The sequence below is a fragment of the Sebastes umbrosus genome, chromosome 1, assembly GCF_015220745.1.
Source record: "Sebastes umbrosus isolate fSebUmb1 chromosome 1, fSebUmb1.pri, whole genome shotgun sequence".
NCBI lineage: Eukaryota > Metazoa > Chordata > Actinopteri > Perciformes > Sebastidae > Sebastes > Sebastes umbrosus.
In genome coordinates, this window is record NC_051269.1 from 22,692,444 (window position 1) to 22,711,685 (window position 19,242).

The 19,242-nt window shown below is 38.1% G+C and overlaps 3 protein-coding genes across 4 annotated transcripts in view; 2 read left to right on the forward strand and 1 right to left on the reverse strand.

Moving 5' to 3' along the window:
- si:dkey-49n23.1 (semaphorin-3D) overlaps positions 1-1,942 on the reverse strand; it is a 103,336-nt gene extending 101,394 nt beyond the window's left edge. The window contains exon 1 of the mRNA XM_037780462.1: positions 1,767-1,942. The gene's annotated coding sequence lies outside the window, so the exon portion shown is untranslated. The remainder of the gene's footprint in view (positions 1-1,766) is intronic.
- A 3,923-nt stretch (positions 1,943-5,865) lies between these two features.
- On the forward strand, positions 5,866-10,066 carry LOC119497758 (nuclear factor 7, brain-like). The gene is made up of 2 exons (XM_037786149.1): positions 5,866-6,007; positions 6,117-10,066. Exon 2 carries the CDS (start codon positions 6,134-6,136, stop codon positions 7,517-7,519), a length of 1,386 nt encoding a protein of 461 aa, XP_037642077.1. The 5' UTR covers positions 5,866-6,007; positions 6,117-6,133; the 3' UTR covers positions 7,520-10,066.
- Positions 10,067-13,872: 3,806 nt separating this feature from the next.
- Positions 13,873-17,759, forward strand: LOC119497754 (nuclear factor 7, brain-like). Of its 2 annotated transcripts, XR_005208979.1 has the most exons (3): positions 13,873-14,182; positions 14,292-16,086; positions 16,198-17,759. XR_005208979.1 is itself a non-coding variant. In XM_037786130.1 (2 exons), the coding sequence occupies exon 2, from the start codon at positions 14,309-14,311 to the stop codon at positions 15,695-15,697; it is 1,389 nt and encodes a 462-aa protein (XP_037642058.1). In that variant the 5' UTR covers positions 13,873-14,182; positions 14,292-14,308; the 3' UTR covers positions 15,698-17,759. The 2 variants fall into 2 exon arrangements, 1 of the variants encoding a protein (XP_037642058.1); XM_037786130.1 differs by having other exon boundaries at positions 14,292-17,759.
- The last annotated feature ends 1,483 nt before the right edge of the window (positions 17,760-19,242 follow it).

Below are 19,242 nucleotides of genomic sequence, written 5' to 3' on the forward strand. Positions count from 1 at the left end.
TCTACGATAGTAAACTAAACCTCTTTGGGTTTTAATCTGAAAGACAAAACAAAAAAACACCAGCTTGGACTCATGAAAATGATAATGGGCATTTTTCACTATTTTGTGACATTTTGCAGTCAAAACAATTGAGCAGATAATCAAGAAAATAATCAGCAGATTAATTGACAATGAAAATAACAGTTTGCTGTAGCTCTAAATTATTTCTTGAAGCAAGTTGATCTAGAATGAAAAACAGGTTTACACTTCTATGAAAGATGTTTTTTCACTTCTTATCAGAAAACATAACTAAACATAGTACTAAGTCATTATTTTCCCTCCAAAGTGTAGTGGAGTAGAAGTATAAAGTGGCGTAACAACAAACAAAAGCACATCCTACAGGTGGCTGCGTATCAGCGGCACTCCATTATCATCACTACCTCAGCAGCACTACTGTTTGAGAGGAGACACAATGACACAATGCAGCCAGGAAAAACCTCACTCACTCACACACTCATACGCACGCACGCACACACACACACACACACACACACACACGCACACGCACACGCACACACACACACACACACAGGGCAGGAAACAGCAGTCCCACTCACAGATTGTACAGCAGAGCGGGTGTTGAAGTCATAACAGGAAAGGCAGGGACAATTGGGGGACGTTTACTCACATCAGAGACACTGTCTTTAGTAAACTCAGCTGAAGGTTTGTGAGACATATCTGGAGGTGAGGGACAGCTGACCTGAGGAGACATTTTCTTTGCCTGGACTCATCATGAGGGACAGTTTCATTTCACCGGCTCACAATAACAGAAAACACGTGATGCTTTCTGATTAAGTTTTGGACCAACAGCCCCCCCCATATGTAAGGAGCTCTGTCGATAGTAGTGGTGAAAATATACATCAGTGAGACTCATGGTGACAGTAGTTATTATTAATCAAGAAACATGGAAACATTTCACGGACCACAAAAACTCTTCCAAGGACAAAACTTCTACACATAACCTTGAAATATCCTCAATGACCCCCCAAAACACACACAAAAACTACTGGAAACTCATCAATAATCCCAAAATATCATAGAAGAACCTCCTCAATGACCAAAACTAATACAAGGACTCCTAAAACCTCATTAATAACCTCCAAATATTCTACAAGGACCCCTGGAAACTTCACAATGACCACCAAAACTCCTACAAAAACTCCTGGAACCCCAATAATAACCAACAAAATCATTCAATGACCCTGGAAACTGCTCAATGACCACCAAAACTCCTCATTGGGAACACACACACACACACACACACACACAAACACCAGGATGACTTTTCTTTAAACAGGTTTTTTTTTAACTATATTCAGTGAAAAAAAAAACATGAATCAGAAACATGAAAAATGAAACAGCACCAATTTTGATCCAGAAAGTTCTGACAGAAATAGAAGTGATGATGCTCAGAGTGAGTTCATCATCACAGATGTGATCAATTGTAGCTGCACACTGACTGAAATACTCAGAATCAGCAGGTGTTGCAGTTTGAGTGAAATGAAACTTGATTTTAGAACTTTTTCCTTCCTTAAACTACTGAACACCAGGCTCATCAGCCTCTGGGCAAAGAATAAATAACAACATTAATAACACATTAGACTCCTGTCTGTAAACTATAATATCAAGTCACATTCATTCCCTCGTTATTTCCTCCTGAGCAGCAGCAGCAGCATCAAGAGGCGCATCCTTTCAAACATTTCAGAATAAAAGTGTGTTAAACTCACGGATCAGAAGTTGGTGTGTGGATCTCTGGACTCTCTGTTGGTTATTCCACTGCAGCTGACAGCAGGATGGATCCTGGGTGTGATGGTGCAGCAGCTACCGGCCAGTTCACTGTCAAGTCACCTGCAGGCTCCACGCTGTAAACAAACTGAGCACATGTGGGTTGAGCCTCTGAGTCGCTCCTCCAGCAGCAGACACACCTTCCTCCTGCTGCCTGCTGCTGCCTTCATGGACCGCTCGGAACATTACACTTCTACAGGCCAGGGTGGTTTTAAATCAGACCACAATGCAAATCATAGTCCTATAGGATAGGTGATCATACTATGGGCATAATAGCAGCATATATATCTATATAGATATATATATCTATAGATATATCTATAGATATATAGATATATCTATAGATATATCTATATATATGCTACATACTGTAAGCCGACATATAATGCAGCTCAAAGTGCTTCACATCAAAAATTGTAGGCATATATATATTTATTTATTTATTTATCATTATTATTATTTATTTTTATTTCAACAAATTAAATAAAAGGTGCCACCTTTTATTTTATTAGTTTATATATATATATATACAGTATATATATATATATATATATACATATATACATACATATATATTTATATTTAAACATTTAAACATAAATTAAGAGGTGGCAAACAAAACGTTAAAATTAATACATTAAACAGGGAGTCTTATAGGTATGTGGATTTTTATATTTATATATATATACTTAATTTTATATATTCTTAATTTGTAAGTCTATATATCCTTATATTCATTTTGAATTTTTATTTATTTATCAATATTATCATTTATTTCTATTTCAACAAATAAAATAAAAGGTACCGCCTTTTATTTTATTAGTTTACATATATACATACATATATATTTATATTAAAACCTTTAAACAAATAAAATAAAGGTGGCAAACAAAACGTTAAAATTAATACATTAAACAGGGAATAAAACTTTAAATAATTAAAAAAAATAATTCAATGAAATTAGAATAAACCTTCAGTACGATTCAATAAAAGCAGTTTCTGTATAATAATTTTTTCAATATTATGCTTCGTAAATAAGAGAGAAACAAAAGACAATTTCAACCATTTCCCATGAAAAATGTCTAAATGTGGGATTTTTTTGTCAGTGTGAAATAGAGGAAAAACAGAAAGTTAGTCAGGACGGTGAACATCAGTGTTGGAAGAAGCATTCAGATCATTTAATTAAACAAAAGTTAAAATACTTACTTACATTCCAAATGTTACAGTGTTTAGGCTATGGAAATATCTTCATTTAAATATGCTTATGTAATAAAAGTAGAAATACTCATCATGCAGACTATAGCTTGTTGGTACGCTCACCTGAAAAATCATTTTAATGAGGCCTGTCTAGATGTTGCTACGTGACTACTGTTGATTCTGTTTAATGTTATATAGCAAAGCATCATATTATGGGAGTTTATCAAATATTTGCATGTAAAAGTCAAATTAGCTGTTAGTGCAGTAGGCAGTAGGTCAGTCATGTATTGGAATAAAGTAGTAATCTTCACCATACTTTAGCCAATCATTGAGTGTAAAAGTGAAAGACTAAAACGTAGGAAAAGTTAAAAGAGTTAAAATACATAACTGACTGAGATCACATCTCCTCTAAATTGTTCTTTAGAGGTTAGTTGCAGTCTGAGTTTATTGAATTACCTGAATTTTTTGTTGTTGTTGGTTTGTTTTATGTTGAGGGAATGTTGCTTGTTAACATTTTCTCTTCTTGTTTTACTTATTTTTCCTCCACCTGCATGAATTGTGTGTCATTTTTCTACATTTCCCCAGATAACGCTGGTATCTGCACCTGTTCTGTGATGGATTTCCTGCATATTGAATGTCAGTTCACCAAATCTAAAAAAGACACTTTTCAAAATACCTTCAGGAAAAAATAAAATCACTGTTCAAGAGGTTGAGGGAGTTTTTCTTCTTTAACTAAATCTTTGGCTGTTGAGTTTGAATTGCTATATTTCCCACAGCACATGATGTCAGCAAACATGCCTTCAGACATCCTGCAACCACTAATCTTATAAACCACAGCTCTCTCTTGTGGACACAGTTTGTTAACACAGAAGCAGGGGTTGCCAAGTTTTTACGATCCCCTAAAAATGCACCTCTACTCCTTTGGCAGTATGGCTGTGCTACTGTAACTGGTTAAAGAGGCCTTCACACACGTCAAAAATGACCTCTGTGACTGATATAAACTGGGAAAAAAAAGTTTGGAAACTTGTGTTTGGTGGATTATTTCTCTGTTGTTCCAATGCTAATTGGCATTGTATTTTACATGGTTGGAAAGCCTGTTTATTTACCTTCACAATGATGTCCAACTTGTAAGGATCATGCATTTGTGGGATGAGCAGCACAGCTGATTATGTGGGTAGCGCCCAAGAAAAATTTGCCAAAATGCTCTGCCAATGGTAAACAGTGTATTCTCATAAGGCTACCAGGAAGCCTGCAATGACTCCCCTTCACCGTCAGGCCCGTTTGCGCTGGTGTCGACAACACAGACAATGGAACCTGAACATGTCGGGGAATGTCATGTTCAGTGATGAGTCCAGGTTCTGTCTGCCAAAGTTGGATGGCAGGGTCAAAGTATGGAGACGACGTGGAAAACACTATGCTGATGGAGTAACAGCTTTTGGTGGGGGCAGTGTCATGGTGGGGGGGGTGGGGGAGGGAAGGCCATCTCAATGCAGGGAGATATCGGGATGAGATTCTGCAGCCAGTGGCGATCCCATATCTCCACAATCTGGCACCTAACTTCATCCTCCAAGATGACAACGCTCGCCCCCACAGAGCCAGGGTTATCACAGACTACCTCCACAATGTGGGAGTAGAGAGAATGGAACGGCCTGCCAAGAGTCCAGACCTCAATACGAACTGTGTGTATTTCTCCGTTGATTGAGCGTTAGAATACTTTCACAGTATTTATAGAGCACATAAACCTGCTTAAGACATGAAAATCTAGATTTTTACAATATGGCACCTTTAAGATAATCCATTTTGATTTTGAATGTTTGTGATGAACCGAGGGATTGATGAAATGTTCATAGGCTGAGAATTTTACCCTACTTCTTTGGTCCAATAGCATGCTCATTTTCAGGTTCATACTTGTATTTTGTCTACTACAACATGTTTACATGCTGTAATGTTAAAAATAAAAAAACATAATTTTCCTCAAACCGTCTGTCTGAATATGCCTGCATTTACCCTCTGCCTGAAACGCTCTGTTTTATCATATTTCAACAGAATTGTGTCTCTTACGTCATTTAAGATTAATGAACTGTTTAAAATCACTCTTGGATTAGCTGCTGTGTGTGATCCCATCTTAAACCCTACATTACAACCATTACAGTCTTCCCACAACACACCTGTCCGGATGCTGCAAGCCGCTAGTGTGTCGCAACTCAGAGTTTGAAAACCACTGTGCTGGAGGATGAATTGCAGAGTTCACAGTGTCAGACTTACGCTATCGAATTAAGCCAGTTTTTCTCCACAGGAAGTGTTTGCACTAATGGCCAATTTCACTTGTTCTAATGTAGACCTATTCACAGATGCATTATAGCAGGGCAAACACATACACACATTTTTATATATATATATATACACACACACAAACACTGATCTCATTTATATATATGTATATATATATATACATATATATACATATAAGTCTATGGTATGTAGGCATACAGCTGTTTTAGATTAATGTTTATATTGATTTAAAAATCTTTAATTTATTACAATATTTACAACTTTAATGTTATAAAAGCATAGAAACGTGGATTATTATTTTAATGTTAGAAGCTTTGATAAGAGTTTAGGGACGGCATACATCTAAAATTGTGGTTGTTGAAGTCTCGCATGCGTACGTCTACAACTGTGTGTCTGCGAGTGGCTCTGCGGCTCTGCAGGGGGATGATAATAGGCTCTATTGTTAGAAGCAACAACATTCAGCAGAGGAGATGTGACTAAAGCTCCACCCCTCACCAGACTCACCTGAGACAAACCATGGAAACAGTTTGTTATTCTTCCTCATTAAAGAGAGTCACATAGACTGAAAACCAGATGATCAGATTCACCTTCAGAACAAACTAACAACTTCATCTGAGTGAGTTCATCTACAGGAGAGAAAAGTGGAAAACTACAACACTGCTGCTTCAACCTGCTGACGCTCCACACACTGAAGGTGAGTTTGACTAAAAACACGACTCAACGTGAAAGTAAATGTCAGTGAAGCTAGTAGAGGAGGGAGGGGAGCCATGACTGACTGTACTTTCTGTCTGCTGTGTTTTCAGCTTCACTCAGAGACTAAATGGCTTCCAGATCAGAGGAGGATCTCTGCTGTCCGGTCTGTCATGACGTCTTTAGAGATCCTGTTGTTCTGTCATGTAGCCACAGCTTCTGTAAAGACTGTCTGAAGAGATGGTGGAGAGAGAAGCAGACACGCGAATGTCCAATTTGTAAGAGAAAATCTTCAATGGACCCACCTTTAAACCTGGCCTTAAAGAACCTGTGTGAGTCCTTCTTACAGGAGAGAGATCAGAGAGCTTCAGAGGCTCTCTGCAGTCTGCACTCTGAGAAACTCAAACTCTTCTGTCTGGACCATCAGCAGCCAGTGTGTCTCATCTGCAGAGATTCAGAAAAACACACCAACCACAGATTCAGACCCATCGATGAAGCTGCACGACAACACAAGAAGGAACTTCAGGAAACTCTGGAGCCCTTAAAGGAGAAGTTAAAGGTTTTTGAACAAGTTAAAGTGAAGTCTGATCAAACAGCAGAACACATGAAGGTCCAGGCCCGACGCACAGAGAGGAAGATTAAAGAGCACTTTAAGAAGCTTCACCAGTTTCTAGAAGAGGAAGAGGAGGCCAGGATCTCTGCTCTGAGGGAGGAAGAGGAGCAGAAGAGTCAGATGATGAAGGAGAAGATGGAGGCTCTGAGCAGAGAGATAGCAGCTCTTTCAGACACACTCAGAGCCACAGAGGAGGAGCTGAGAGCTGAAGACGTCTCATTCCTGCACAACTACAAGGCTGCAGTGGAAAGAGTCCAGCAGCGCCCCCTGCTGGAGGATCCACAGCTGCTCTCAGGAGCTCTGATAGACGAGGCCAAACACCTGGGCAACCTGACCTTCAACATCTGGAACAAGATGAAGGGGATGGTCTCCTTCACTCCTCTGATTCTGGATCCAAACACTGCTCATCCAAAACTCATCCTGTCTGAAGATCTGACCAGTGTGAGACCAGGAGAGAAACAGCAGCTTCCTGATAATCCAGAGAGGTTTGATGAATACTGGTCTGTCCTGGGCTCTGAGGGCTTTAACTCTGGGACTCACAGCTGGGATGTCGAGGTTGGAGACAGTACAGGCTGGTTACTGGGTGTGTTAGCAGAGTCTGTCCAGAGGAAGGGATTCATACAGTCTGGATTATGGGGAATAGGGTTCTCTAAAGGTAAATACTCAGCATGGTTACTACCAGCTCCATCCACTGATCTCAGAGTCCAGAAGAAGCTCCAGAGGATCAGAGTGAATCTGGACTGGAACAGAGGAAAGTTGTCGTTCTCTGATCCTGATACTAACACACACATACACACCTTCACACACACTTTCACTGAGAAGCTGTTTCCATACATTAACACTGGTGATAAACTGAATATATTACCACTGAAGGTCTGTGTGATGGGGGAACAGAGCAGTTAAAGAGGATGATTATATTCATCATGTTGTTTGTTTCTTAATGGGAAAGTCACTGAATTTAACCTCTTAACCTGCACCTGTCCTCCTGCTGACTCATTATTCCAAAGAGATGTTTATTTCTGTTTTATTTAATGTTTTTTTCATAGTTTTCTTTTTGTTGTTGTTTAGTTGTTGTGTTTCGATTGTCAATGTTTTAATATGTAAAATTATTTCATTTAGTTTCTGATCTTCATGTTGTTGTTTTTTTTTATTTTTCTGTTTTATCAATACTGTTTCATTTTAGATTGTTCATCTTGATTCCTGCTGCAGTGCCTGTTCGGAGCGTGTTCCCGTTGCTTGGCCCCCAGATGTGCTGCTTGCAGTACATTAAAATCAATATTTAATTACATGAAATGTTTACAATATGTACAATATAGACATATGAAATCATCCAAAATATATTAACAAGTTTCTATTTGATGTCATGAAGACAAGATGACTGAATGAAAACACAGTTTAGTCACAAGAGTAGTCGTTCTATTTAAGGTGGACATGTCAGTTTTAAGGTGGACTTATCAGTTTAGGTTCAGACTCCATGTAATGTTGGTGATTTAAGAACGGGAAAAGAAATATAAAGATCAGAGAATAAGTGAAATGACTACATATGAAGACATAGAAAATAAACTTACACTGAAAACAAAAACTAATTTGTCGCAAATAAATCCCAACAAAAATAAAATAAAAACAATTTAAAAGGTTCCAAATCACCAGTAAGTGAAAGTAACATCTCCATTTACAACGGCTGATGGGAATGTAATTAGTTCTGCAGGTATTTAAACCAAAATCTTGGGACAAATTGAAATGTTGACCTGATGATGGCGCTAGATGAAAAGTCAGTTATTATAGTTATTATAATTCATCCTGAGGGGAACATGAACGTTTCTAGAACATTTCATGTCCATCCATTTAATAGTTGTTGAGATATTTTAGTCTGGACCAAAGTGGTGGACCGACAGAACTGATCAATCATAATGAACTGTGAAGGCTGCTTTAGTGGTGAAATGTTAACAAAGTTAAGAGAACAGCTTTTACAAGACGGTCGTGTCTAGAAGCCCTCGAGTCGCGAGCACTCTCACGAGACTCGCTGCCAGATGACCTTTCCTGACCTTAACCGTTCAAGGTCAATGCCTAACCCAAGGGGGAGAAAAAAGGAGATGTCACGCGTCATCATCGCGTCATATCATTGGGGTTCAACACATGTGCAGTAAAATCTGGTCTGCACTCGCCGAAATTGAGCCAACAGCAACGAATTACTACAGCTCCAGTTACACTGTTTCATTTTGTTGATCATGATGTCCTAATATTTAAGCTTTACCAAATAGGGGTTAATGGAAAATTCTATCAAGCCGTTAACTCTTTATATAGGGCACCTGTTGCTTGTGTGAAAGTGAATGAATATCATACAGAATGGTTTCCGACGCCCTCTGGTGTTAATCAAGGTGATATTTTATCACCAACATTATTTGCTGTTTTTATTAATGATCTGGCGAGAGAGATAAAGCAGCTGGGGAAAGGGGTTTTATGTGGCCGTGTACTTGTAAACATTCTTCTTTATGCTGATGATATTATTTTACTGTCAGAGAATGAGGAAGATTTACAAGCAATGCTGACATGTGTTGATGGATGGTGTAAAAAGTGGAGATTTTATATCAATAAAAAAAAAACACAAATTATGCATTTTGGAAAACCAGGTAGAGAAAGGAGTAGTTTTCAGTTTTGCGTTGGTGAGAAACAACTTGAGTTTACAGATAAATAGAAGTATCTTGGCTTTCTTTAGATGATAGTATGTCTTGTTTACATGGTGCATCAGGTCTAGCAGACTCAGCAAGTAGAGCATTGGGGGGTTTATAGGTAAAACTAAAATGATGAGAGATATGGGTTATTCTACATATTCCAAACTGTATCAAACATGTGTTTGTCCTGTCTGTCCTGACTTTGCCAATATTGTGAACTAAATGAGGTTGAGAACGAAATTAATTTTATTATATTTTGTCCTTTGTATCATTTTTTATGACAAATATTATTTAAAAAGGTTCATGTTCCTGGTTTAGATTTGATAGGTATGGAGACTGGAGCCTTAATTGAATATCTTTTTGATAATGTCTTTGCATTTGCTGAATTTCTTTCTAAAGCATGGGACAGGAGAAGAAAAGCAACATGCAATAGATAAATTCCTCCGACTCTGATGCCTTTTTTTGTCATGATTGGATGTGTGTATGTGTCTTGTGCTTAGGGGGCTGTGATTGTATATCTGTGACTGTTTATTTGTAGTGTTTTCATTGTGGGATGTATCCTGGAGCATTATTTGTGGGAGGTTCACGTGTGCGATTATGTCTGGATGATGTTTAATTTTCTGTTTGGATGATGCTGGTGTATTGTGCTGTTAGATGATGGTGGTCTAACATGCTGGGAAGATTGTTTGTTTTGTTGTTTGTTAATGTGTCTGAATAATCCCATGAGGGATGGGTAATGTAAATGACCAGAAATGAAAATAAATGACTCATTCATTCATTCATTCATTCATTCATACACTGCACATGTGTCATACCCCGTAGCTCACGACCGTGTCCGAGCCTCTTTAAATAAGACTTGGCCTAACCTTAACTATCTCGCAAGAGTTTCACAACTTGGGGGTTACCTTCTAGACACAACCAAAATTTTACAAAGCTACAAACTGGAACTAAAAGATAACTGACAGCACAGTGTAAAAGTGAAACATTAGCTCGAGACACAGGCTGAGACAGGGAGGCTGAAGACTATCAGATGAAAGCATCTCCTTTATTAATATTCCTTAATTTCCCTGAATGAGTCATATCAAACGACTGGCTGGAACTGAATTTGAACATATTGTCTTTACTTCATACTGTATAATCCACAAATGATGAGAAGCGATGGCATGACTTTAGGAAACACCTCATTTTACAGGTCTGCAAATTTCATGGTAATTAGGTGATAATTAGCAAATAACCTTTGGAATTACTGCCAAATTACCCCAATATTTACCTTAAATTCATCAAAAATTAATTTATTATAAACATTATTTAATAATTATTGTCCGCTATTTCCCAATAGCTGGTTATTTATTTAATATATTTCCAGGAAAAGAATACAAAGTTAATTGATGTGCTTTATTTCCATGTCTGCTGGTAAATAGATGATAATTTTTTTTTTTAAAAACTCCCTGAATCATTACATTAGCTACCAGGTTACATTTGTGTAATCAATAAGTCACACAATGGTGAGATTAGTGTCTGATCAGAAGTGTCTTCTATTAGTTTTGGTTTTCCACCTCCGATGAAGAGCAGCACACAGCCGCTTCTCAAGCCTGAGGGCCCTATATTAACCATTATATGCTGTTGTAGCATATAATTATTAAATAATGTTTATAATAAAGTAATTTTTGATAGATTTTGAGGTACATTTTGGGGTAATTTTGCAGTAATTCCAAAGAAATTTCAAATAGGTTAATTGCTAATTATCACCTAATTACCATGAAATTTGCAGACCTGTAAAATGACGTGTTACCGACTTTAGTTTAACATCTTTAATTTCAGCAGGTAAACTGCAGTCTGGAGGTCTTTTTAAATGTTGTGTAATGAGGAGAAGAACCTGCAGCAGGACTTCTTTTGATGATGTTTTATCGCCATCTGCTGATCAAAGTGTGTTCAACTGAACAGGATTAAAATATCTGTATAATAATTGTTACATGTTCAATTCATATTTATATAATTTGATGAACATTTCACCACAATTGTTTAACTTCAATCATATTATTATTATCAATATTAGTATTATTAATAAGGTTCAATTTTTTTATCTTGTGCTTAATTTAATTTATTTTGCATATATACTAATCCATATATAAACACATTCCAAATATACTGTAACTACTATGAAACTGTGATTTGGATAATCAGAAAACAGCACTATTGGTTTTGCATTACATTACATTTATGCACACTGGTTTAATAGCTTTCTAAATGTGATGTTTTATTATCTGCATATGGGTCTATATGTTTCTACTCATAACTGTTCTTGTCTTTCTTTGATATTCTCGTGCTGCTGTAAAGCTAAATTTCCCTCCTGGGATCAATATAGTTTATTGTCTTTACTTAGTAATAATATAATTTAACATGCATATCAAATTACAGCAGATTTTTAATTCATTAAAGATTCTTCTGAAAACATCCCTTTCTCATAAGTCTGTTTTTATTTCATATTTTTTCCGAATGACTCTTTTATTCATAATGTCTCTTTTCACAACAGCTGCGTTGTCACTAGTCAGCGCCCCCCTCCATCCTCAGACAATAACAATAAAGGAGAAAAATACCTTCATGAAACAAAAACAGACTTTTGAAAAAGATTATTAAAATAAAGAATTCTGTTATTAAAATAAAATGAGCTCCAATAAAACTTGGAGTGATGAAATAACAATGAGTTCAGTTTGAATATTATGTTAATTAATGATGGATTTAACTCCAAAGGAAGTTCAGTGACATTTTCTCCACTGATGTGAGCTGTTCAATAATCTGTTCACAGAGCTTTTCCCTGTTAAAAGGTTTTTTTTGGTTAAGTTTTTCCTCATCCGATGAGAGGGTCGTACTGTAAAGGACAGAGGGTGTCGTATCCTGTACAGATTGTAAAGCCTCCTGAGGCAAATTTGTGATTTGTGATATTGGACTATACAAATATAGTATATAGTATATTTCAATCATCTTTTCACAGAGCTGATCAGAGAGTTTCTTTGTCTTCATGTTGGAGGTTTTGTCCTGATAAAGTTACAGGTGCATTTATACCACAATCACCCTTCACCAACCACAGGTGATCTCCATTTAACTAATGATGTGATTTCTAAAACCACTCGGCTGCACCAGTGATGATTCAGGATTTATATTTCACAGAGGTGGAAGAAGTACTCTGATCTTTTACTTAAATAAAAGTAGTAATACCACACTGTAGAAATACTCTGTTACAAGTAAAAGCCTTCATTCAAAATTTGACTTAAGTAAAAGTACAAAAGTATTAGCATCAAAATATACTTAATGTACCAAAAGTACTCATTATGCAGAATGGCCCATTTCAGAATAATACATATTATAGCACTGGATTAAAATTATTGGTGCAGCTGGTAAAGGTGAAGCTCATTTAGTTACTTTATTTTCCAATATAGTCAATATCAAATATACTCGTCTAATCTAGAAAATGATAGACGTGTTCATTTGATTGTAAAGTGTTCTATATAAAAACCAAGCAGCTCATAAACAGAGTTAAAAACAAGAAGATGTTTCGGCCTAATAAAACGTTGGGAGTGTTATTTTTCTCCATAGGCTTAGGTTGCCACTTCCTAAAGATGCTGATATAAAACCATGGTTCTAACTCACACAGGCCGGCCTCTACTGGACTCTATGGGTAATCCCCCAATCACCACCATGCATTTGTCTACTGAAAATTTGCATAAGTGTAGCCAGCCAATCAGAACGTACCAACCCGAATACGTTAAGACCCCACAGCATATAAAGGTAGCACACATGTCTACTTTCCTTTCTCTTTTTAGCGAACGGCGATTTGCCCACTGACTGGCCATCTCCACGGATAGAGTCGCCGCTTCAAGAACCTCATCAGTGCCCGTCATGTCCCGGCCTGATCGCCGGGACGGATGTTTACAACGCCTGCTTCTAGTGCCTCAGCGCAGACCATGCAGAGAGCAGAGTTCAGCAGCCACCAGCCTTCTGAGCGCTGCCCAAGATTCGACGCCATTGAAGTCCTCGCTCCAGCCGCCTACATTCTGCCGCTGCCTTCGGTCATCCCTGAGACAGAGCCGCAGCAGCCATTTCTTCCTGCTACGAGGGTTTTGGCGATAGACCGGTCTTTGGCCACCCTCTCATGGAGCGGTTTCTGCAGGGGGTCAGGAGACAACGCCTGGTGATGCGTGCCTCCTCCCCGCAGTGGGAACTGCCATTGGTGCTCGAGACCTTGGTGAAGGGTTCCTTTGAGTCTCTGGAGTTTTGATATTTGAAGGTGGGTCGTTGCATCGACTGTCTGTGTGTGTTTCATGCAGCTGAGTTGTAATGGGTAAGGTCAATCAGGTTCTCATTATTAATCACAATCATTTATATCCATCACATCACTTTCTGATCCATCAAAACCAAGCAATTTTCCATGTTACCCCTTACATACATTATTCTTTACTATACATGCTGCCCCTTTCCCTCGATGTTCCATGGTCCCCCATTCCCAGAATATTTACAGGATTTTACTAAATTATATTTTATCACCTCAACTACATTCAAACATCTATTGAACATTAACTTGTTGCATCAGCCTGCTGCTCACTATCAGTTTACACATCCAAAAATGAATCATGTGTTACATGTGAAGCAACAACATTCAGCAGAGGAGGTGTGACAAAGCTCCACCCTCACCAGACTCACCTGATAAACCAGACAAACCAGGAAACAGTTTGTTATTCTTCCTCACTAAAGAGAGTCACACAGACTGAAAACCAGACGATCAGATTCACCTTCAGAACAAACTAACAACTTCATCTGAGTGAGTTCATCTACAGGAGAGAAAAGTGGAAAACTACAACACTGCTGCTTCAACCTGCTGACGCTCCACACACTGAAGGTGAGTTTGACTAAAAACACGACTCAAAGTGAAGGTCAATGTCAGTGAAGCTAGTAGAGGAGGGAGGGGAGCCATGACTGACTGTACTTTCTGTCTGCTGTGTTTTCAGCTTCACTCAGAGACAAAATGGCTTCCAGATCAGAGGAGGATCTCTGCTGTCCGGTCTGTCATGACGTCTTTAGAGATCCTGTTGTTCTGTCATGTAGCCACAGCTTCTGTAAAGACTGTCTGAAGAACTGGTGGAGAGAGAAACCAACACGCGAGTGTCCAATTTGTAAAACAATATCTTCAACGTCAGAACCACCTTTAAACCTGGCCTTAAAGAACCTGTGTGAGTCCTTCTTACTGGAGAGAGATCAGAGAGCTTCAGAGGCTCTCTGCAGTCTGCACTCTGAGAAACTCAAACTCTTCTGTCTGGACCATCAGCAGCCAGTGTGTGTCGTCTGCAGAGATTCAGAAAAACACACCAACCACAGATTCAGACCCATCGATGAAGCTGCACGACAACACAAGAAGGAACTTCAGGAAACTCTGGAGCCCTTAAAGGAGAAGTTAAAGGTTTTTGAACAAGTTAAAGTGAAGTCTGATCAAACAGCAGAACACATGAAGGTCCAGGCCCGACGCACAGAGAGGAAGATTAAGGAGCAGTTTAAGAAGCTTCACCAGTTTCTAGAAGAGGAAGAGGAGGCCAGGATCTCTGCTCTGAGGGAGGAAGAGGAGCAGAAGAGTCAGATGATGAAGGAGAAGATGGAGGCTCTGAGCAGAGAGATAGCAGCTCTTTCAGACACATTCAGAACCACAGAGGAGGAGCTGAGAGCTGAAGACGTCTCATTCCTGCACAACTACAAGGCTGCAGTGGAAAGAGTCCAGCAGCGCCCCCTGCTGGAGGATCCACAGCTGCTCTCAGGAGCTCTGATAGATGAGGCCAAACACCTGGGCAACCTGACCTTCAACATCTGGAACAAGATGAAGGAGATGGTCTCCTATACTCCTCTGATTCTGGATCCAAACACTGCTTATCCAAAACTCATCCTGTCTGAAGATCTGACCAGTGTGAGACGAGGAGAGGAACAGCAGCTTCCTGATAATCCAGAGAGGTTTGGTAAACTCTGCTCTGTCCTGGGCTCTGAGGGCTTTAACTCTGGGACTCACAGCTGGGATGTCGAGGTTGGAGACAGTACAGTCTGGTATCTGGGTGTGTTAGCAGAGTCTGTCCAGAGGAAGGGACTCATACAGTCTGGATTATGGTTAATAGGGTTCTATGAAGGTAAATACTCAGCACGGTCAGCACCAGATCCATCCACTGATCTCAGAGTCCAGAAGAAGCTCCAGAGGATCAGAGTGAATCTGGACTGGAACAGAGGAAAGCTCTCGTTCTCTGATCCTGATACTAACACACACATACACACCTTCACACACACTTTCACTGAGAAGCTGTTTCCATTCATTGTCACTGATGGTAAACTGAATATATTACCACTGAAGGTCTGTGTGACAGTGGAACAGAGCAGTTAAAGAGGATGATTATATTCATCATGTTGTTTGTTTCTTAATGGCAAAGTCACTAAATTTAACCTCTTAACCTGCACCTGTCCTCCTGCTGACTCATTATTCCAAAGAGATGTTCATTTCTGTTTTATTTAATGTTTTTTTCATAGTTTTCTTTTTGTTGTTGTTTAGTTGTTTTGTTTCGATTGTCAATGTTTTCATATGTAAAATTATTTCATTTAGTTTCTGATCTTCATGTTTGTTTGTTTAGCATTTTCTTTCTTATCGATACTGTTTCATTTTAGATTGTTCATCTTGATTCCTGCTGCAGTGCCTGTTCGGAGCGAGTGCCCGTTGCTTGGCCCCCAGATGTGCTGCTTGCAGTACATTAAAATCAATGTTTAATTACATGAAATGTTTACAATATGTACAATATAGACATATGATATTATCCAAAATATATGTACAAGTTTCTATTTGATGTCATGAAGACAAGATGACTGAATGAAAACACAGTTTAGTCAGAGGAGTAGTCGTTTTATTTAAGGTGGACATGTCAGTTTTAAGGTGGACTTATCAGTTTAGGTTCAGACTTTATGTAATGTTGGTGATTTAAGAACGGGAAAACAAATATAAAGATCAGAGAATAAGTGAAATGACTACATAAGAAGACATAGAAAATAAATTTACACTGAAAACAAAAACTAATTTGTCGCAAATAAATCCCAACAAAAATAAAATAAAAACAATTTGAAAGTTTCCAAATCACCAGTAAGTGAAAGTAACATCTCCATTTACAACGGCTGATGGGAATGTAATTAGTTCTGCAGGTATTTAAACCAATGTCTCGGGACAAATTGAAATGTTGACCTGATGATGGAGCTAGATGAAAAGTCAGTTATTATAGTTATTATAATTCATCCTGAGGGGAACATGAACGTTTCTAGAACATTTCATGTCCATCCATTTAATAGTTGTTGAGATATTTTAGTCTGGACCAAAGTGGTGGACCGACAGAACTGATCAATCATAATGAACTGTGAAGGCTGCTTTAGTGGTGAAATGTTAACAAAGTTAAGAGAACAGCTTTTACAAGACGGTCGTGTCTAGAAGCCCCCGAGTCACGAAAACTCTCACGAGACTCGCTGCCAGATGACATTTCCTGACCTTAACCATTCAAGGTCAATGCCTAACCCAAGGAGGGTGAAAAAAGGAGATGTCACGCGTCGTCATCGTGTCATATCATTGGGGTTCAACACATGCAGTAAAAATCTGGTCTGCACTCACCGAAATTGAGCCAAAAGCAACGAATTACTACAGCTCCAGTTACACTGTTTGATTTTGTTGATCATGATCTCCTAAAATTTAAGCTTTACCAAATAGGGGTTAATGGAAAATTCTATCAAGCCGTTAACTCTTTATATAGGGCACCTGTTGCTTGTGTGAAAGTGAATGAATATCATACAGAATGGTTTCCGACGCCCTCTGGTGTTAAGCAAGGTGATATTTTATCACCAACATTATTTGCTGTTTTTATTAATGATCTGGCGAGAGAGATAAAGCAGCTGGGGAAAGGGGTTTTATGTGACCGTGTACTTGTGAACATTCTTCTTTATGCTCATGATATTATTTTACTGTCAGAGAATGAGGAAGATTTACAAGCAATGCTGACATGTGTTGATGGATGGTGTAAAAAGTGGAGACTTTATATCAATTTAAAAAAAAAGACAAATTATGAATTTTGGAAAACCAGGTAGAGAAAGGAGTAGTTTTCAGTTTTGCGTTGGTGAGAAACAACTTGAGTTTACAGATAAATAGAAGTATCTTGGCTTTCTTTAGATGATAGTATGTCTTGTTTACATGGTGCATCAGTTCTAGCAGACTCAGCAAGTAGAGCATTGGGGGGTTTATAGGTAAAACTAAAATGATGAGAGATATGGGTTATTCTACATATTCCAAACTGTATCAAACATGTGTTTGTCCTGTCTGTCCTGACTTTGCCAATACTGTGAACTAAATGAGGTTGAGAACGAAATTCATTTTATTTTATTTTGTCCTTTGTATCATGATTTACAACAAATATTATTTAGAAAGGTCATGTTCCTGGTTTAGATTTGATAGGTATGGAGACTGGAGCCTTAATTGAATATCTTTTTGATAATGTTTTTGCATTTGCTGAATTTCTTTCTAAAGCATGGGACAGGAGAAGAAAAGCAATATACAATAGATAAATTCCTCCGACTCTGATGACTTTTTTTTGTCATGATTGGATGTGTATATGTGTCTTGTGTTTAGGGGGCTGTGATTGTATATCTGTGACTGTTTATTTGTTGTGTTTTCATTGTGGGATGTATCCTGGAGCATTATTTGTGGGAGGTTCACGTGTGCGATTATGTCTGGATAATGTTTAATTTTCTGTTTGGATGATGCTGGTGTATTGTGCTGTTAGATGATGGTGGTCTAACATGCTGGGATGTTTGTTTGTTTTGTTGTTTGTTAATGTGTCTGAATAATCCCATGAGGGATGGGTAATGTAAATGATGAGACATGAAAATAAATTATTCAATCATTCATTCATTCATTCATTCATTCATTCATTCATTCATTCATACATTCATACACTGCACATGTGTCATGCCCCATAGCTCAAGACCGTGTCCCAGCCTCTTTAAATAAGCCTTGGCCTAACCTTAACTATCTCGCAAGAGTTTCACAACTTGGGGGTTACCTTCTAGACACAACCAACATTTTACAAAGCTACAAACTGGAACTAAAAGATAACTGACACCACAGTGTAAAAGAGACGCAATAGCTCGAGACACAGGCTCAGACAGGGAGGCTGAAGACTATCAGATGAAAGCATCTCCTTTATTAATATTCCTTAATTTCCCTGAATGAATCATATCAAACGACTGACTGGAACTGAATTGGAACATATTGTCTTTACTTCATACTGTATAATCCACAAATGATGAGAAGCGATGGCATGACTTTAGGTTAACACTTCATTTTACAGGTCCGCAAATATCATGGTAATTAGGTGATAATTAGCAAATAACCTTTGGAATTACTGCCAAATTACCCCAATATTTACCTCAAAATGTATCGAAAATTACTTTATTATAAACATTATTTAATAATTATATTCCACTATTTCCCAATAGCTGGTAATTTATTTAATATATTTCCAGGAAAAGAATACAAAGTTAAATGATATGCTTTATTTCCATGTTTGCTGATAAATAGATAATAATTTGCAAATAACTTCTTTGAAATGTCTTTAAAAACTCCCTGAATCATTACATTAGCTACCAGGTCACATTTGTGTAATCAATAAGTCACACAATGGTGAGATTTGTGTCTGATCAGAAGTGTCTTCTATTAGTTTTGGTTTTCCACCTCCGATGAAGAGCAGCACACAGCCGCTTCTCAAGCCTAAGGGCCCTATTTTAACCTTTATGTGCTATTGTAGCATATAATTATTAAATAATGTTTATAATAAAGTAATTTTTGATAGATTTTGAGGTACATTTTGGGGTAATTTGGCAGTAATCCCAAAGAAATTTCAAATA

Bases quoted from the DNA above. Each gene is read 5' to 3' on its own strand.
- LOC119497758 (XM_037786149.1), top strand. From the start codon at position 6,134: ATGGCTTCCAGATCAGAGGAGGATCTCTGCTGTCCGGTCTGTCATGAC.
- LOC119497754 (XM_037786130.1), top strand. From the start codon at position 14,309: ATGGCTTCCAGATCAGAGGAGGATCTCTGCTGTCCGGTCTGTCATGAC.